A 20,116-nucleotide genomic window follows, 5' to 3' on the forward strand; every position below is an offset into this window, starting at 1 on the left:
GGCAGAGGTTGCAGTGAGTTGAGGTTGCACCACTGCTCTCCAGCCTGGGCAACAGAACAAGACTCCATCTCAAAAAAAAAAAAAAAAAAAAAAAAAAAGAATGACAACTGTGAAGCCACATGGTCAGGTTAGAAAGCCAGGCTTTCTGTGACTTCTTCTATAAAATGGGAATAGAAATAAAATGGGAATAGAAATAGTAACCTACCACATAGGGTTGTCATGGGTATTAAATGCAGTAATATATCAAAACCATTCAGAATGGTGCTTGACATGTGCTAAGGGCTAAATATTAGTTTGACATATGTAGAACACTGCATTCAACAGCAACAGAATACATGTTCTTTTCAAATACACTGGAACATTTACCAAAATTTAACAATATGTTGGGCCATAAAGTAAAGATCAAATTTCACAAGATAAAATTTAGAGTATACACTCTGACTACAGTGGAATTAACCTAGAAATCAATAATAAAAAGACAATTAGAAAAGTCCCAATTGCTGGCCAGGTGCAGTGGCTCATGCCTATAATCTCCGCACTTTGCAGGGCCAAGGTGGGCAGATCACCTGAGGTCAGGAGTTCGAGACCAGCCTGGCCAACATGATGAAACCCTGTCTCTACTAAAAATACAAAAATTAGCCAGGCGTGGTGGCGGGCACCTGAAATCCCAGCTACTCAGGAGGCTGAGGCATGAGAATCACTTGAACCCAGAAGGCGGAGTTTGCAGTGAGCCGAGATTGCACCACTGCACTCCAGCCTGGGTGACAGAGTGAAACTGTGTCTCAAAAACAAACAAAAAAGGAAAAGTCCCAATTGCTTAGAAATTAAGCAACATAATTCTAAGTAACTCTTAAGTCAAAGCAGAAATTATAACAGAAATAACAGTTCAATTGTATAGACAACAAATTGAACTGAATGATAATGAAGATAGGAAATATCAAAACTTGTGGGACACAGCTAAAGCAGGACTTAGAGGAAAATGTGTAGCTTTAAACACGTATATTAGAAATGAAGAAGGGCTCAGTATTAATGATCTAAGAAACTTCTATCTCAAAAGGCAAACAGAACAGCAAATCAACTCCAAAGAAAGTATAACAAAGGAAATAAAAAATAGAAAATAAAGAAAATCAAGTAAGCCAACAGTTGGTTCTTTGGAAAGATTAATTTATACAGTCTTCACAAGGGTAAACAAGAAAAAAGAAAACAGAAATTACCAATATCAGAAATGAAAAAGATGATATCACTATAGAGCCTATGGACATTAAATAAATATAAGAATATTGGCAAATGAAGTGGCTCATGCCTGTAATCCCAGCACTTTTGGAGGCCAAGGTGGGTGGATCACTTGAGCCCAGGAGTTCGAGACCAGCCTGGGCAACATGGCAAAACCCCGTCTCTACAAAAAATACAAAAAAATTAGCCAGGCATGGCAGTGCACGTCTATAGTCCCAGCTACTTGGGAGGCTGAGGTAGAGGGATCATTTGAGCCTGGGAGGTCGAGGCTGCAGTGAGCCATAATCATGACACTGCACTCCCACCTGGACAAAAGTGTGAGTCCCTGCCTCAAAAATAAATAAATTAGCTTGGCATGGTGGTGCATGCCTGTAGTCCCAGCTCAGGAGGCTGAGGTGGGAGGATCGCTTGAGCCTGGGAGGAGGAGGCTGCAGCAAACTGAGATGGTGCCACTGTACTCCAGCCTGGGCAACAGAGCAAGACTCTGTCTCTAAATAAATAAAAAAAATTATAAACAACATTATCTCAAGAAATTTGACAATTTAGGTGTAATGAACAAATTCCTTAAAAAATACAGTCCATCTAAACTGATACAAGAATAAAAAAATCTGAATATCCCAATATCTATTTTAAAAACTAAAATTTACTAAAAACCTTGCCACAAAGAAAACTCTATGCCCAAATGGCTTCACTGCTGAATTCTTTCAAACACTTAAGGAAAGAAATTAGACCAATCTAACCCAAAGTCTTCCAGAGAAAAAATAGGAGCCATCACTACTTTGGTGTTATACAGTTGGTTTAATCCTAAGCAAAAAAAAAAAAAAATACCCTCAGTAAATTTCAGTCTCAGACATGGCGTATCTGTGGGAGGTACACAGGGCCCCGGGAATGGGGACTGAGACTCTTACCATCCTCATCCGTCTGGAAAGTGACCTCCTTGCCCTCTTTGCGCCCCTCAGGGTTAGTGAGGACAAGCCTCACGTGAACGTTCCGATAGGGCAGCAGGTTCTTGATGGTGTAGCGGCTGACACCTTGCTCTGTCTTCACACACTCTCGGATGGTCTGATTGTGGCTGCTGCCCAGGGTGTAGTGATAGCACAGCGACACAGTATAGGTGTGGCAACGCGTCACGTTGTAGCCCAGTGGTTCCCACTGCAGGGTCAGCTGGCGGGCCTGGATCTCAGCAAAAGCCAGGCCTTTGGGGGCCCTCATGGGCTCTGGAGAATGCAGGAAGCAGAGAGAAGAAGTTAGAAGAAATGGGAAGAGAAGAGGAAGAAGAACAGGGAGAGAAAGCATCAGTCAGCTGCCTGAAATCATCCCTCCATTGCCCCCAAGAGCTCAGGGGACCCCTAGAACATCAAACAGGGAGTAAAAGTATGTGCTTTGGAGTCAGGCAGACTACATTTGAATCCTGGCTCTGCCACTTGCAGCTGGCAACTGCTGGCTGAATCACTTCACCCCTCTAATCCTTAGATTCCTCAACTACAAAATGAAAAGATAATAGGCCCTGCCTCATAGGATCATTGTAAGGTTTAAGGAAATACACACAAAGGATGCATGACAATGGCTAATATACAATAAGCCCTCAAAAATATTAGCTTTTTTTTTTTTGACAGAGGCTCACTCTGTCACCCAGGATGGAGTGCAATGGCATGATCTAGGCTCACTGCAACCTCCGCCTCCCAGGTTCAAGCAATCCTTCCACCTCAGACTCCCAAGTAGCTGGGATTACAGGCGTACACCACCACGCCTGGCTAATTTTTGTATTTTTGGTAGAGACAGCGTTTCACATGTTGGCCAGGCTGGTCTTGAACTCCTGACCTCAAGTGATCCACCCACCTCAGCCTCCCAAAGTGCTTGGGTTACAGGTGTGAGCCACCGCACCCGGCCAATAATTTATTTTTAATAGCACAGTTCACCTCCTAATTCAAGATCACCCTGGACTACAACAGGCCAGTCTGAATCAAACTGTTGATATATTTTTCTTAAGGTATTAATTCCAAACTTGTTCTGAAACAATGTATAGTAATACATATAATATAATAACATACAGAAATCAGGGTAATGAGGGAAATGAGAGCCAAATAGTTAAATAAAGCCAGAGAATGACAGGGAAACAGAAACAGAAATACATGACATTAGGTCCTATGTGGAGGTCTAAAGATAAGGTTCAAATTCAGTGGTGGGTTCCCTGGCTGTCAAAGCAAAAAGGGAAACACAATCTATTATATAATGATAATGATAATAAAGGCAGTTAACATGTATTGGGGGTTTTGGATAGGCTGGGCATTGTTCTCGAGTCTTTAAAATGCTTTATCTCGACCAGGCATGGTGGCTCATGCCTATAATCCCAGCACTTTGGGAGGCCGAGGCAGGCGGATCACAAGGTCAGGAGTTCAAGCCCAGCCTGGCCAATATGGTGAAGCCCCGTCTCTACTAAAAAAAGAAAAATACAAAAAAATTAGCCAGGCGTGGTGGCGCAAGCCTGTGGTCCCAGCTGCTTGGGAGGCTGAGGCAGAGGAGTCTCTTGAACCTGGGAGGCAGAGGTTGCGGTGAGCTGAGATTGTGCCATTGCACTCTAGCCTGGGCAACAGAGCGAGACTCCATCTCAAAAAAAACAAAAAATGCTTTATCTCATTTAATCCTTGTAATCTAGTGAGACAAGTGCTATTATTAGCCCTATCATACAGATATGAAAACAATGGCACAGAGAAATTCAGTAACTTGCCCACAGTCACAGATATGGTAAGTGGTGAAGCTGGGATCCAAACCTGGTCAGGCTGGCTCCGAAATCCATGCTCTTAACCACCACTCCCCACCTCCCCAATAGGAATTCACTGATGCCTCAGGAGAGAGCGAGCTACCCCAGCAGAAGGGAGGTGCATGTTATGTTTTACGGTTTCTTGATGACTCTATGGACCAGAATGCTATCCCCATCTTATAAATAAAGAAACTGGGCTGGGCACAGTGGCTCATGCCTGTAATCCCAACACTTTGGGAGGCCAAGGCAGGAGAATCGCTGGAGCCCAGGAGTTTGAGACCAGCCTGGGCAACACAACAAGACACAATCTCTACAAAAAATAAAAAGTTGGCCAGGCGTGGTGGCTCACACCTGTAATCCCAGCACTTTGGAAAGCCAAGGCAGGTGGATCACCTGAGGTCAGGAGTTTGAGACCAGCCTGGCCAACATGGAGAAGACCCATCTCTACTAAAAACGCAAAAATAAGCCGGGCATGGTGGCACATGCCTGTGGTCCCAGCTACTCAGGGAGCTGAAGCAGGAGTATTGCTTAAACCTGGGAGGTTGAGGCTGCAGTGAGCCATGATCGCACCACTGCACTCCAGCCTGGGCGACACAGTGAGACGCTGTCTCGAAAAAAAAGAAAAGAAAAGAAAAGAAAAGTCAAGGCTTCTGAAGCAAAGGCAAGATGGAGCCCAGGACTCAGCCCTTAGTCCTGCATCTGCATTGACCAGCTGTGTGATCTTGGGCAAATCTCTGGGCCTCAATTTCTGGATCAGTAAAATGAGGGAAGACACCAAGATTGCATCAAATGATCCTTTTCTCTCTTACACTCTGATTCCATGAAGTATAGTTTCATTACTCTCAAGTTCTGTGATCGCCTGCAAAGTGTCCCCAGCTAGAGGGACCTCAGCATCCCTTAATGAACAGGTGAGAAAGCACCGCTATACAATCTCTTAAGAAGATTAAGTACAACCCCTAGGAGCATTTTTTTTTCTTTTTTTTTTTTTTTGAGACAAGGTCTTGCTCTGTCATCCAAGCTGGAGTGCAGTGGCAGGATCATGGCTCATTGCAGCCTTGATCTCCCAGGCTCAAGTGATCCTCCTGCCTCAGTCCCCCAAGTAGCTGGCACTACAGGTGCGTACCACCAAGCCCAGCTAATTTTTGTATTTTTTGTAGAGATAGGGTCTTGCTGTGTTGCCCAGGCTCATCTCAAACTCCTGGGCTCAACTGATCCTCCTGCCTCTACCTCCCAAAGTACTGGGATTACAGGCTTGAGCCACCGCACCCAGCCCCTAGTGGCATTTTTTATGTGATTAATTTGTTCCGAATTCCCCTTATGAAGAAGATGCAAAGGAAAGCATTCGCCCAGGCTGCTCCTATCTTGGGAGTGCACCAGTAACACAGTTTTCAACACTGGCCCCATGTACGGCACAATACAAGTTTCTGTTTCCACCCAGAAGGTTTCCTTTCTTCCCTGGAATGCAGGCAAGCAGCATGTCTCCAGTTATACATGGAGCCATCGAAGAGAGATTTCAGCACTCACTAGGAACAAAGCCTGCCTCCTGACTGGCTCCCTTCTCCCCACAAGCAGGGACCACCCAAATCCCATCCCATATGGACACTGAGGGGCTGGCTGCCACTGCTCCCTGTATCCTGGGTACTGTGGGCTGCAAGCCCATTTACCACACTTAGGTTTTCTCTCCCATTCCTGGCCCGTAGAGATTTTTCTAATTTTTTTAATGTAGTTTTAAGCCATCATTCTTCTATGTTTGCGCCAGAGGAGGCAGATCTGGGGTGTGCTCACTTGCCATCTTTCCCAGAGGTCCTCGCGTTATTCTTCAACTCTCTGGCTGTGGTCCTGGCTGCCCTGTGTGCACTGTCCTGGGAGTCTACAAGAGCCGAGGTACTACTGCTTTATTTGCACTACTGGGAGTGGCTCTCTGTTCCCTGCAGCTCAGCTCACACCATCCCCACCCCCTGGAATGCAGCCCTGCATTCCTTTCCAGCCTCTAGGGCTTGGCAGAAGCATTCTGCTTCCTAGTCCTCCTGCAGCATTTGCAGAAGGGCAGGAGAAGTTCCATGTAAACGGGGGACGTAGGCTGGGTAAAGACCACGGCAAACAGGACAGTAGTGTCCCATCCAAAAGGGGCAGCTACTGCTCACCTCTAGATGACTGCTGCCAGGCAGGACTACAGGTTCAGAGTTGCCAGATCCTCCCATTTTTCAAGAGGAGCCAGAAATTCCAATTTTTATGTGAAATCTCCAGATTTTTAAATACTGGCAACCTACTCAAGCTTCTTAAAATCACCTTACAGGGCCCAAGATAGCAACTTTGGAGGATGAAACTCCCAACTTCAGACTTAGGCATCTCATTCTTTGACAACTGTGCCACCTCCCATCCACCCAGGTAGACTGAGAGCTCTTTGAAAAGAAGGTCCACTTCTCTTGTTTCTTCCTGCCTACCCTGATCATATCTGGACAGATCCAGGGAGCTCAAATAGTTTGTTGACTACAGACTGATATGTTGATTGAGGGGTGTGAATCCATGAGTTTCTCCACGTTTCTAAAAACCATCTGGCACCCAGACACACTCTCTTCAACTGTCAACACACGCTGACAAAACAGAACTTGGGGACCTCAAAGCCCCATCCCTCTAAATTACACAGGGCTACAGGTCACTCCGAGATCAGAGGTCAAAATGCACATTAAAACAATGAGGATAACATTTAACAGCTGTTGAATTAGGCCACCATGTGTTGACTTTAGTAAGGCTAAACAAGATGCAATAACCCTGAAATGTTCAACTTTTTCTCATGGGAGGAGCTTTGGACTGGGATCTGGTACACCCAAGTTCACATCCTATCTCCACCCCTCATTAGTTCTTTTTTTTCTTTGTTTGTTTGTGTTTGTTTTTTTGAGACACAGTCTCACTGTCACCCAGGCTGGAGTGCAGTGGTGCTATCATTGGCTCACTGCAGTCTCAATCCTCCCACCTCACCTTCCTGAGTAGCTGGGACCACAGGCACGTGCCGCCTTGCACCTGGTTAATTTGTTTTGTATTTATTGTAGAGACGGGGTTTCACCATGTTGCCCCAGGCTGGTCTCAGTCTCCTGAGCTGAAGTGATCCACCTGCCTCAGCCTCCCAAAGTTCTGGGATTACAGGCATGAGCCACTGCACCTGGCCATAGTTCTGTGGCTTCAGGCAAGTTACTTAACCCCCTTTGAATGTTGATGTCAGGTTCCTCCACTAAAAAATGGAGATTATGGCTGGGTGCAGTAGCTCACGCCTGTAATCTCAGCATTTTGGGAAGCCAAGGCAGGATCGCTCAGGGGTTTGAGACCTTCATGGGCAACATAGTAGTGAGACCTCATCTCTACAAAAATATAAAAATTAGCCAGGCATGGTGGTGCGCGCCTGTAGTCCCAGCTACTTGGGAGGCTGAGGTGGGTGGATAGCTTCAGCCCTGGAGGTAGAGGAAGCGGTGAGCCAAGATCATGCCACTGCACTCCAGCCTGGGTGACAGAGTGAGACTCTGTCAAAAAAAAGAAACAAAAACAAACAAATGGAGAGTACGATGCCTACTTTAAAGAGCAAATGTGAGAGTTACATGAGATAATATGAGTCAAATTGCCCAGCCTACAGTCATTACCAGCCTACAGTCATTACCAGTCTATAGTAATTAATAAACATGTGTGCATTAACATGAGATACCAGTAGCAGTATAAATTAGCACAACAATTTTTTAAAGCAATATATTTAAAAGCCCTTTCTTCAACCACTCCTGACTCTTTATCCTAAAGAAATAACTCAGGGTGGGGGGAGAAGGGAAGAACTACAAGCGCTAGGTTTCTCAATATAGTATTATTTATCATTATAGAAGTCTGGAGGCAAACAGTCCAGCCAAATGGGGACATTCAATGGACTTCTAGAGTCAGTAAACATAATTATAAACAACATAACACATGTAACAACACCAAGCAAATGAAGCAGCATACGAAATGCTTTCTACATCCCAATGCAAGGGTGTAAAAATGTCTACTGCAGGCATATGGGCAGAGATGTGAAGAAGTCAGAAAAATTAAAACAGCTGTTGGGCTAGGATGATGAGCTTCGGAGTGCTTATTTTAAAAAATGCCTTTGCCTGATGCTATATTATTGTTTTTACAGTAAATAATATAGTGCGAGGGGAGTTTCATGGGGATGGAGGAGATGACAACACAGCTGGCCAACAGCAAAACAACTGCCGGCCAACGCGCCTAAGCAGGGAGGGGCCACGATGTCAACAAAGAGAAGCGTGTAATTCAGAAGGGCAGGGGGAGGTGTTTGCACCCTGTCTGCCAGGCCCCTGCCCCAGCTTCCGTCCTGGCCAGCCTATGAAAACTATTTCACAGTGCCCAGCACAAAGTGGGCATTCAGCCCATGATGGTGGCAGCAGCAGCTGCTGCTGCTGCTGTTAAAAACACTGGATTAGGCTGGATGCACGGGCTCCTGTCTGTAATCCCAGCACTTTGGGAGGCTGAAACAGGAGGATCCCTTGAAGCCAGGAGTTTAAGATCAGCCTGAGCAACAGAGTGAAACCCTGTCTCTACAAAATATATATATATATATGTATATAAATTAGCTGGGCATGGTGGTGCAAGCCTGTAGCCCCAGCTGCTTAGGAGGCTGAAGCAAGAGGATCACTTGAGCCCAGGAGTTCAAGACTGCACGCAGTGAGCTATGATCATGCCACTGCACTCCAGCCCAGGTGACAGGGTGACACCCTGTCTCTAAAAACAAAATAAAACAAAACACTGGATGAGAAATCAAGAGATTCAAATTTTGATTCTAGCTCTGCCATGGACTCACTGTGTAGATTTGTACAAGTGGCTAAATCTCTAAATCTGAGTTTATTCATCTGTAAAATGGGAATAATCAACAGCCGTCATCATGAAACCTGGGTTCTTGACCCACTGTCTGATCACAGCCAAGTCTCTTCCCCTCTCTGGGTTTCAGCTTCCCCATCTGTACACTAAGGGGAGTGCAATAGAGATCCTCTGCGGAACCCTGTGCTATGATTCCTTTTATCCTAAGTGGCAAACCAGAACTGCCTTTGAAAGATTAAAAATACCATCATTTACTGGGTGCTTACTGTGTGTTAAGCGCTATACTTCACATGCATTTAATGCATTTCCCTGCAATTGTCTGCATTTAACCCAAAACACTGGAGGCTCCAAGGTTCAGGCTTTCCAACTCCTCTTTCTTCCATCTACATTTATTCCCTAAAAATCTAAGGACTGAATCGGGGATTCTCAACCTCAGCACTATGAACATTTTAGACTAGATAATTCTTTCTTATGTGGCTGTCTGTGCATTGTAGGATGTCTAGCAGCTTCCCTGGCCTCTATCCCTTTAGATGCCAGTAACACCCCATTGCCGCCACCCACCACCCAGTTGTGACAACCGTTATGTCCTCAGTCACTGTCAAATGTCTCCTAGGAGACAAAATTGCCCCTAGTTGAGAACCATCAGCGTAAAAGATCTCATCCAACCTCAGGGCTTTAGATGCCATCTATACCATCTCCACACTGATGACTTTCAAATTTCTATCTGCAGCCCGAACCTCTTCCCTGAACTCCACACTCATGTATCCATCTGCTGATGAATATCTCCACTTGAATGTCTAATGGGGATCTCAAAGTCAACATTTCCAACACAGAACTCCTGATCTATGACACCCACGTCAAATCAGCTGCCACCACAGTCCGCTCCAGGAAACGACAGCTCCATCGTTCCTGCTGCTCCAGCAAAACACCTTGGAGCCATCCTTGACTTCTATTTCCCTTTCTCTCATCCCATATTCAATCCATCAGCAAATGCAGTTAGCTCTGCCTTTAAAATAAACCCAGAATCTGACCACTTCTCCCCACCACCACCACTTCCACTCGGCTCCCAGCCATCACCACCTCTTAAGCAGATCATTGCAGTAGCCTCCTCCCTGGTCTCTGTGGCACCTTTGCCCTCCTGGAGAACGTTCTCCACAAAAGGGCCAGAGTGATCCTTTTAAACAAAAGTAGATGATGCTCACTCCTGCTCTCTAAACTCTTCAGTGGCTCCCCAGCTCTGTGTACAACGGCTCTAAGTCCCACATCTGCAGCTCAACTTCAGCCTCTTCTCCTGCCATCTCCCACTCAGTCACTAACACAGTGACACTGGTCTCCTGGATGCCCCTTGCACGTGCCAAGCATTCTCCAGCCTCCAGGCCTTTGTGCTGGCTGCTCAGTCGGGCTGGTGCTTGCTTCTCCCAGCAAGCCCCCAGCTCTCTTCATGGCTCAGTCCCTCACCTCCTTCAGATCTCTGCTCAAATGTCACCTTCCCTTGAGACTTTTAAAAGTAACAACCCTCCAGGCCCCACTCCCTGCTTTTCTTCTTCACGGCACTTATCACCATCTGACAGGCCATAAAGTCCTCCCTCGGTATATGCCAGGGATTGGTTCTAGGACCCCTACATATAACCGAATTCACACATATTCAAGTCCCATAGTTGGCCCTTCATATATACAGGCCCTAGAAACACTGGAGTTTTTTGTATTGCTGGTTTGTTTGTCTCTAGATAAGATCTTGATCTATCATCCAGGCTGGAGTGCAGTGTGAAATCTTAGCTCACTGCAGCCTTGATCTCCTGGGCTCCCGCAATCCTCCTGCCTCAGCCTCCTGAATAGCTGTGACTACAGGCACATGCCACCACATTCAGCTAATTATTGTTGCTGTTGTGTTGCAGAGACAGGGTTTTGCTATGTTGTCCAGGCTGGTCTCAAACTCCTTGCCTCAAGCATTCCTCCCATCTCAGCCTCCCAAAACACTGGGATAAAAGGTATAACCCACCATGCCCAGCCCGCAAATACCGTATTTTTGATGCATGTGTGAGTGAAAAAAAATCTATGTAAGTGGACCTGCCCAATTCAAACCTGTGATGTTCAAAGGTCAACTGTATACTTCACTTGTTTACTCATCTATTATCTATCTCCTCTTGCCAAAATGGGAGTTCCATGAAGAACTCACATGTTGGTGGCCTTTGTCTGTCCTGGTTATAGTCATATATCCCTAACAACCACAATAGCACCTCGCACGTAATAGGCACTCAATAAGCATTTGTTGAATAAATCTTCAAACTAACCCTATATGGTAAATGTTATTATTCCCATTTTGTAAAACAGGGGGACTGAAGCTAAGAAAGGTTAAGTAACCTGACCCAGACCCCTTCACTAGAAAGCAATTCCTACTGGAACATTCTGACCCACCACTCAAGGGTCTCCCAAAGTGTGACATTAAACCAGATTTTAGACCTACCACCCAAGGAGTTCCCAAAGTGTGGCTTTAAACTGGATTTTAGATAATTCACAGATTGGCTTTTTAAAACACTTACGAATATTGATTAGCAACAAATAACATTGACCTAAACCTCACACTTTACCCAAAATAGATCATGAACTTAAATGTAAAATGTAAAACTATAACACTTTTAGAAAAAAAACAGGAGGCCAGGCACGGTGGCTCATGCCTGTAATCCCAGCACTTTGGGAGGCCGGATCACCTAAGGTCAGGAGTTCAAGACCAGCCTGACCAACCACCTCTACTAAAAATACAAAATTAGCCAGGCATGGTGGTATATGCCTGTAATCCCAGCTACTCAGGAGGCTGAAGCAGGAGAATCACTTGAACCCGGGAGGCAGAGATTGTGGTAAGCTGAGATCATGCCATTGCACTCCAGCCTGGGCAACACGAGTGAAACTCCGTATCAAAAAAAAAAACCCAGGAGAAAATCTTTGGGAGACAGGGATAGGCAAGGAGTTCTTAGACTTGATACCAAAACCACAATTCATAAAAGGGAAATTTTATAAATTGAACCTCATCAAAATTGAAAATAGTTCTGTGAAAGTCCATATAAAGAGGGTGAAACGACAAGCTACTGGGAGGAAATATTTACAAACTCCACATTTAACAAAGGACTGATACCTAGAATGTACAAAAAACTCTCAATACTTAACAACAACAACAACAAAAAGAATAATCCAATTAGAAAATGTTCAAAGACATGAACAGACGATGCACCAAAGAGGATATACAGATGGCAAACAGCACATGAAAAGATGTTTGTCCAGGCGCCGTGGCTCATGTTTGTAATCCCAGCATTTTGGGAGGCTGAGGCGGGCAGAACACTTGAGGTCAGGAGTTCAAGACCAGCCTTGCCAACATGCTGAAACCCCATCTGTCCTAAAAATACAAAAATTAGCCAGGTGTGGTGGTGTGTGCCTGTAATCCCAGCTACTCGGGAGGCTGAGGCACAAGAATTGCTTGTACCTGGGAGGTGGAGGTTGCAGTGAGCTGAGATCATGCTGCTGCACTCCAGCCTGGGCAACAGAGTGAGATTCCATCTCAAAAAAAAAAAAAGAAAAGAAAAGATGTTCGACATCACTAGATGCTGAAGAAATGCAAATTAAGACCATGATGGGATATCACTACACACCTCTCAGGAAGTCCAAACTAAAAAATAGTGACAACACTAAATGCTGGCAAGGATGCAGAAAACTGGATCACTCATGCATTGTTGGTGAGAGTATAAAACAACACAGCCACTCTGGCAGTTTCTGATAAAACTAAACATGCAATCACCATATGACTCATTGATTGTACTCTTGAGCATTTATCCCAGAAAAATGAAAAGTTATGTTCATGCAAAAACCTCTGTATGAATGCTCACAGAAGCTTTACTTGTAATAATGAAAAAGTGGAACCAGCCCAGATGTCATTCAACAGGTGAATGGTTAAACAAACTGGCATTTCCACAGAATGGAATAAAAATAAAAAGCAATAGAAAGTAATAAACTACTGATATACACAACTTGGATGAAGGAAACTATGCTGAATGAAAGAAACCAATTCCAGTGCCAAGATAATTCAATAAGAATAGACTTTTCAACAAATGGTAATGAAGATCTACATACAAAAAGAACGAAGTTGGCCACGCATGCCTATAATCCTAGCACTTTGGGAGACTGAGCCAGGTGGATCACCTGACATCAGGAGTTTGAGACCAGCCCGGCCAACATGGTGAAACCCTGTCTCTACCAAAAATATAAAAATTAGCTGGGCATGGTGGCACGTGCCTGTAATCCCAGCTACTCAGGAGGCTGAGGCAGGAGAATCGCTTGAACCTGGGAGGTGGAGGTTGCAGTGAGCCAAGATTGCGCCATTACACTCCAGCCTGGGCGACAAGGGTGAAACTCTGTCTCAAAAAAAAAAAAAAGAATGAGGTTGGATCCCTACCTCACACCACATTTGAAAAATTAACTCAAAGTGGATCAAAGACCTGAATGTAATAGCTGAAACTATAAAACTATTAGAAAAAAAACACAGGAGTAAATCTTCATGACTGTGGATTAGGCAATGGTTTCTTAGGGATGACATCAAAAGCACAAACAACAAAAGAAAAAAATAGATAAATTGAAAACTTTCGTGCTTCAAAAAAAAACTATCAAGAAAAGGAAAATATAATCCACAGAATGGGAGAAAGTATTTCCAAACATAAACATCTGATAAGCATCTAGTGTCCAGAATATATAAATAACTCCTTTTTTTTTGAGACAGAGTCTCAGTCTGTCACCCAGGCTGGAGTGCAGTGGCACCATCTCAGCTCACTGTAATGTCCACCTCCTGGGTTCAAGCGATTCTCGTGCCTCAGCCTCCTGAGTAGCTGGGACAACAGCCCACCACCACACCTGGCTAATTTTTGTATTTTTAGTAGAGGCTGGGTTTCATCATGTTGGCTAGGCTGGTCTCGAACTCCTGGCCTCAAGTGATCTGCCCTCCTCAGCCCCCCCAAAGTGCTGGGATTACAGGCGTGAGCCACCACCATGCCCGGCCTACTCAGAATATATAAATAATCTTACAACTCAATAATAAAAAGACAAATAACCCAACTTAAAAACTGGTCATTTTTAACACTCTGAAGACATTTCTACAAAGAAGAAGATATAGAAATGGTCAATAAGCACATGAAAAAATGCTCAATATCATTAGCCATCAGGGTAATGCAAATCAAAATCACAATGAGATACCATTTCATATATACTAGAGTGCTTATAAGAAGACAGATAATAACAAGTGGTGACAAGGATGCAGAGAAACTAGAACCCTCATAGACAAGTAGTGGAAATTTAAAGTGGTACAGCTGCTTTGGAAAACAGTCCAGCAGTTCCTCAATGAATAAACAGAGATATCTTATGATATATATGGTACATAAGAAAAATGAAAATATATATCAATATAAAAACCTGTACACAAATATAGCAATACTGTTCATAATAGCCGAAAAGTGTAAACAACCCCAATTTCCATCAACTGATGAATGACAAATAAAATGTGATATATTTGTATAATGGAATATTATTAAGCAATAAAAAAGAATGGAGTATTGATACATGCTACAATGAGGATAAACCTTGAAAACATCATGTTAAATGGAAGAAGGGTCAGGTGCAGTGGCTCACGCCTGTAATCCCAGCACTTTGGGAGGCTAAGGCAGGCGGATCACCTCATGTCAGGAATTCGAGACCAGCCTGGCCAACATGGCCAAACCCCATCTCTACTAAAAATACGAAAATTAGCCAGGCGTGGTGGCGGGCGCCTGTAGTCTCAGCTACTCAGGAGGCTGAGGCAGGAGAATCCCTTGATCCCAGGAGGTGGAGGTTGCAGTGAACCGAGATCACGCCACTGCACTCCAGCCTGGCAACAGAGTGAAACTCCGTCTTAATAATAAATAAATAAATAATAAAATAAATGGAAGAAGCCAGTCACAAAAGATTATATATGATTCCATTTATGTGAAATGTCCACAGAGAGGCAAATCCATAGGGACAGAAAGGAAATTAGTGGTTGCCTAGGGCTAGAGGTGTGAGAGTGAAATGGGGATGACTGCTAAAGAGTACAAAATTTCCTTCTGAGGTGATGAAAATGTTCCAAAATTGATTAATGGTTAATGGTTGACTCAATTAATTAATTGAGTTAATGGTTGTGTAACTCTGTCAATACAGTAGTCCCCCCATATCCGCAGGGGACACATTCCAAGACCCCTAGTGGATGCCTTAAACCACAGAGAGTTCCGAACCCTAGATAAACTATGTTTTTCCTATACATACACACCTATGATAAAGTTTAATTTCTACATTAGGCACAGTAAGAGGCTCACAACAATAACTAATAATAAAATAGAACAATTACAACACCACACTATAATAAAAGTTATACAAATGTGGTCTGTCTCTCTCTCTCAAAATATCTTATTGTATTGTACTCACCTTTTCAAGCCTCAAGTTGACCACAGGTAACTAAAACCATAGAAGGAGAAACCTCAGATACACGGGGACTACTGTATACTAAAAACCACTGAACTGTACATTTTAAGGATTGAATTGTATGAGATGTGGATTATATTGCAATAAAGCTGTTATCCAAAAAAAGCCAATTCTAGAGGTTATATACTCTGATTTCATTCATATAATATTTTTGAAACAACAAAATTTTAGAAAGGACAGATCAGTGACTACCAAAAGTTGGGGAGTAGAGGAAGAAAGGGAGGTGAATGTGGTTATAAAAGAGTCCTTAAGGGGATTGAGCTATTCAGTATTTTGACTGTAGTGGTGAATACACAAACCTACACATGTGATAAATTGTGCAGAACTACATACACATATACACACACACAAACAAGTACAAGCAAAACCAGAAAAGTCTGAATAAGATCTGTGGTTTGTATCAATGTGAATATCTTGACTGTGATATTATGCTATAGTTTTGCAACATGTTACCACTGCAGAAAATAGGGTGACTTGCACAGAGAATCTTTCTGTATTTTTTTTTACAACTGCATGTGACTCTACATTTATCTTAGTAAGTCCATTAAAAAAACACACTAAGCCAGGCACGGTGGCTCACGCCTATAATCTTAGCACTTTGGAAGGCCGAGGCGGGTGGATCACCTGAGGTCAGGAGTTTGTGACCAGCCTGGCCAACCTGGTGAAACTCTGTCTCCAGTAAAAATACAAAAATTAGCCAGGCATGGTGGCACATGCCTGTAATCCCAGCTACTCGGGAGGCTGAGGCAGGAGAATCACTTGAACCCAGGAGGCGGAGGTTGCAGTGAACCAAGATCACGCCACTGTGCTCCAGCCTGGGTGACAGAGCAAAACTCTGTCTCAAAAGGAAAAATAATAACAACAACAATACTAAAGTCACAAAAAGAAAAACCTGTTGTGTTCTCAATTTCTCTTCTGATTAAACAAAAAAGACCCTCATCTGGCACAGGTGTACCATCCTCCAACAGCTGCTTTGCCCTTTTTAACAAGGAAGAGCAGACCTCAGGCTCAACACCCAGACAAGAGAAACCAGCTAGAATGTATAATATACTTGTATTTGATGGTATTTAGTTGCTTATTTTATCTAGATGTAGAATTAAGAACACAGATTCTGGAGTCAGCCAGTCAAGAGTTCCAATCCCATCTCTGCCACTTACTAGCTGTGTGCTCTTGGGCCAGTCACTTAACATCTCTGTACCTCAGTCACATCTAAAATGGGTACGACAAGAGCACCTACATCGTGGTGGTGTTGTAAGTTTTAAATCTATAAATATGGGTTTGTGTGTGTGTCTACACACAGATATGTTTAAGTGCCTGACACAAAGTAAAGTATTAGCTATCATTATCTTTACCATAACAAGGGTTGAGGAAAAATCACAATGTTTTAGAAAGGTTTACAAGCACAGGCCACGCTACCTCTCGAATGCGCCCCTCCAGAGCCCTGGGCCCACCAGAGACTGAGGCCAGGGGTAGCGGCTGCACCCACCTGCGCATTTGGTGCGGCTGATGAGGGGTGGCCCAGGGCGGCCAGTGCCGCCGTCTCCGGGACGCGTGAGCAGCACGCTGATCTCATACTCTGTGTCGGGGTCGAGGTGCCACAGCTTGTAGGTCTGCAGGCTGACGGCGTGCACCTCAGCCCAGGGCCCGCGCGCCATGCGGTACTCAATCTCCTTGCGCACGATCGGCCCGTCGCCAATGATGGAGTTGGTGTTTAGCTGGATGATGAGGTAGGTGGGGCCAGCACGCAGCAGCTGTGGGGGCGCGATGGGAGTTGGGGGCTCTGCGAGGAGATGGGGGAGAGGCGAGGCGGACCGATGCTGCTGTGAGACCCCAGCACCCAACTCTGAGTTCCACCCCACCCAAATCCCTCTCCGTCCTCCTAGGGCCTCTCACGCTGCTACCAAGCCCTCAACCAGACCCGCTCTCCTACCCCCACTAAATCCCGGGCCCTAAGGGGCACCTGGCTCCAAAGGCTGACCCCGCCCTCGCCCATCAGCCCACAACCCCTCTCTCAGGCCCCTCCTAATCCCCCAAATCCTCGTCTCCTGGAGCGGACCGCAGGCCAGCTAGGATCAACACAGAAGTCACACAGCCAGAACCCCACCCCTCTTTAGGCTCTCACCTTGACCCTGTCCGTCCCCCTCGAAGCCAGCCCCGACCCCTAGATCAGATCTCATCCCGGCTGGGCCACTGCCATTTCCACAGGCCCATCTTCAGATAGCGCCCCAGCGACACCCTGCCGGCCCCACCCCCTACGGCCACGCCCCCGGGCAGAGCCCGCCCCCGCCGCCGGCCCCGCCCCTCGAGGGTGAGGTCCCGGCGCTCCCCGGCGTCCACCAGCTGACCCTTGACGATGAGCTCGGCGAAGTTAGAGACGCCCGCGCCGCGCGGGGCCTGGGACACACAGCGGTACAGGTCCTGCTCGGCGCGGCTCACGGCAGCCAGCGGGAAAGTGGCCAGGAAGCGCCGGTGGCTGATGTGCCGCACGCCCGCCGCCGGCACCAGCGCCCCGCTCTGCCGCTGCAGGGAAGAGAGTGAGGGGGTCAGGGGCGCCTCGGAGCGAGGGGTCCCGATCTCGCTCTGACCCGAGCCCCATTTAGCCGTCCCTACTACACCGCGCGGACATAGGTTCCTGGAGCCGCGCTCTAACCTGGGGGAATGGGGGACCCAAGAGAGCGCAGAGCAGAGCTAGGGGAGGGCCGGGACGCTGTGCGCGGTGCTGGAGTATGAAGCAGGGACTCAGCAATCTGCGGGGAGTCAGGGCCAGAAGCAGCCACCAACCCCCTCCCACCCCGCCCCCAGCCAAGATCACCGCTCCCGCTCACTTGCAAGAGGAAGCGTTCGGCCTCGGCCGCTCTGCCCGCGGCCATGCACTGGAACGACGCGTTCTGGCCCGCGTTGACCTCCACGTCGCCCAGGCGGGAGAAGTGTGGGGCCTTTGCTGCGGGGTTAGAGCTGCATCGTGAGCTGGGCCTGCGCCCCCTGCAGGCAGGAGCCGCGGCCGCCCACACCCCTTACCCCTGCGCCCCCAGTGGGCTGGGACTCACCGCAGGGGTAGCTGAGAAGCAGGATGTCATCTAGGCCCATGTAGCCCCTGCGGTCTGGGGAGATGAGGGCCTCAAACAGCACCTGGGGGAGGCGGGAGGGCCCCAATCATACTGATATTCCTCCAGCCTTGCCTGGGGAGGTGCCCACTTTCAGCTCGGCCTCAGCCTCCTCTGCCTCAACTAGCAGAGGTCAGCCCCGCTCACACTGACCCTCCCTCCCAAGCCAGCTAGTTGTGGGTGGGGTCCCAGCGCCCATAGTGAACAAGGTGGAGGCCAGTTTCCATCCAAATCCTGGACAGTTACCCTCAAGCAGCCAGACAGAGTTTCCAGGTCAGCACTGTTCCAACTCACCCTTGACCTGGGCCACAGGCTATTCCTAGGAACAATGACCTCAGATGCTGAACCCAGACTGGCCCCAGACTGACCCCTGGCCTTGACCACAGGTTGCCTCTGATACTGAATGCAGACACATTCTAACTTCAGCCACTCATCTACTCCAACCTCAATTTGACATCCATCTGCCCCACCTCCAGGCACAGGCTGAACGCTGACTGAACCCAGCCCACCTGATATTCATTGGGCCAGAAAGTGCTGACAGCCAGCTCAGCCTGGTGCCACTGACGGCCGTGGGATCCAGTCATATTCCACACAGCACTGCCCAGGGGGCCCCCATTAACGCGCACGTAGACGCCCAGGGTGCCCGGGCTGTGCCCGTCCCGGCTGTACAGGAAGTAGCTGAACTGCACACAGTGGGTATCATTCTCGCTCAGGCTCTGGAAGATGACATGGGCTCGCTGGCCTGGGGCATGCTGGGAAGTGTTGACCATCAAGTAGGAGCCTGGAAAGAGAGGAGGAAGAGGCAGGAGATGAGGAGACCTCAGGGGAGGGACAGGGCCAGGGCAAGGGGAGCACTGAGGAGGACTCCAGGCATCGGGACCCACCAGGAGTCAGGGATTCTGAGTTCTGGCCCCAGCTCCACCTCCCTGGGTGAGTCCCTTCACTTCCTAGCATCTGTTTCCCACAGGAGACCTGGAGCAGTAAAAAACACACAAACCTGACTTTGTCAAAACCATTTAAAGGCTGGGCGCGGTGGCTCACGCCTATAATCCCAACACTTTGGGAGGCTGAGGTGGGTGAATCACCTGAGGTCAGCAGTTCGAGACCAGCCTGACCAATATGGTAAAACCCTGTCTCTACTAAAAAAACAAAAATTAGCAGGGTGTGGTAGCATGTGCCTGTAGTCCCAGCTACTCGGGAGGCTGAAACAGGAGAATTGCTTGAACCTGGGAGGCAGAGGTTGCAGTGAGCCAAGATCACGCCACTGCACTCCAGCCTGGGTGACAGAGCAAGACTCGGTCTCAAAAAGAAAAAAAAAAAAATTATGGCTCCTTACAATCTACAGGTCACAATGCCCATGCCCAGCCTAACCACAGCTTTCCCCATGTTCTGAGCTATCCCTGGAGACAGGGACTAGGTCATTCATCCCTGGAGTCAAGAGCTTGGCACACAACAGTCCCTCAAAGGCCACCCCTTCCAAAGCCCTCCCTCTGCCTCCCACCCTGGGCTTCTCTCCTGCCCCCTGGGTCATTACTAAAGTGCCTGTGTGTCTCCCACCAGGCTGTGAGGCCTCAGGACGCAAGCTGAATGAATATGTAGAACAGAGATTGAATGAAAGGATTCCAACTTCCCTTCCAGCCCC

The 20,116-nt window shown here is 46.8% G+C and overlaps 1 protein-coding gene across 12 annotated transcripts in view; it reads right to left on the reverse strand.

Annotated features, from left to right (window-relative positions):
* Positions 1–20,116, reverse strand: part of PTPRU (protein tyrosine phosphatase receptor type U) — a 90,128-nt gene that overhangs the window by 48,845 nt on the left and 21,167 nt on the right. For 10 of the 12 annotated variants that reach the window (XM_034959710.3, XM_055095822.2, XM_034959709.4 and 7 more), the window contains exons 3-8: positions 18,984–19,255; positions 18,418–18,499; positions 18,196–18,311; positions 17,716–17,890; positions 16,857–17,150; positions 2,142–2,450 (exon numbers count right to left, since the gene is read on the reverse strand). In XM_034959710.3, coding sequence (XP_034815601.3) covers positions 2,142–2,450; positions 16,857–17,150; positions 17,716–17,890; positions 18,196–18,311; positions 18,418–18,499; positions 18,984–19,255 — 1,248 coding nt within the window. Of the gene's footprint in view, positions 1–2,141; positions 2,451–16,856; positions 17,151–17,492; positions 17,632–17,715; positions 17,891–18,195; positions 18,312–18,417; positions 18,500–18,983; positions 19,256–20,116 lie in introns of those variants that run through there. The other 2 variants (XM_055095835.2, XM_008953442.4) reach the window with 1 other exon arrangement.

This window comes from Pan paniscus, chromosome 1, assembly GCF_029289425.2.
Source record: "Pan paniscus chromosome 1, NHGRI_mPanPan1-v2.0_pri, whole genome shotgun sequence".
Taxonomy (NCBI): Eukaryota; Metazoa; Chordata; class Mammalia; order Primates; family Hominidae; genus Pan; species Pan paniscus.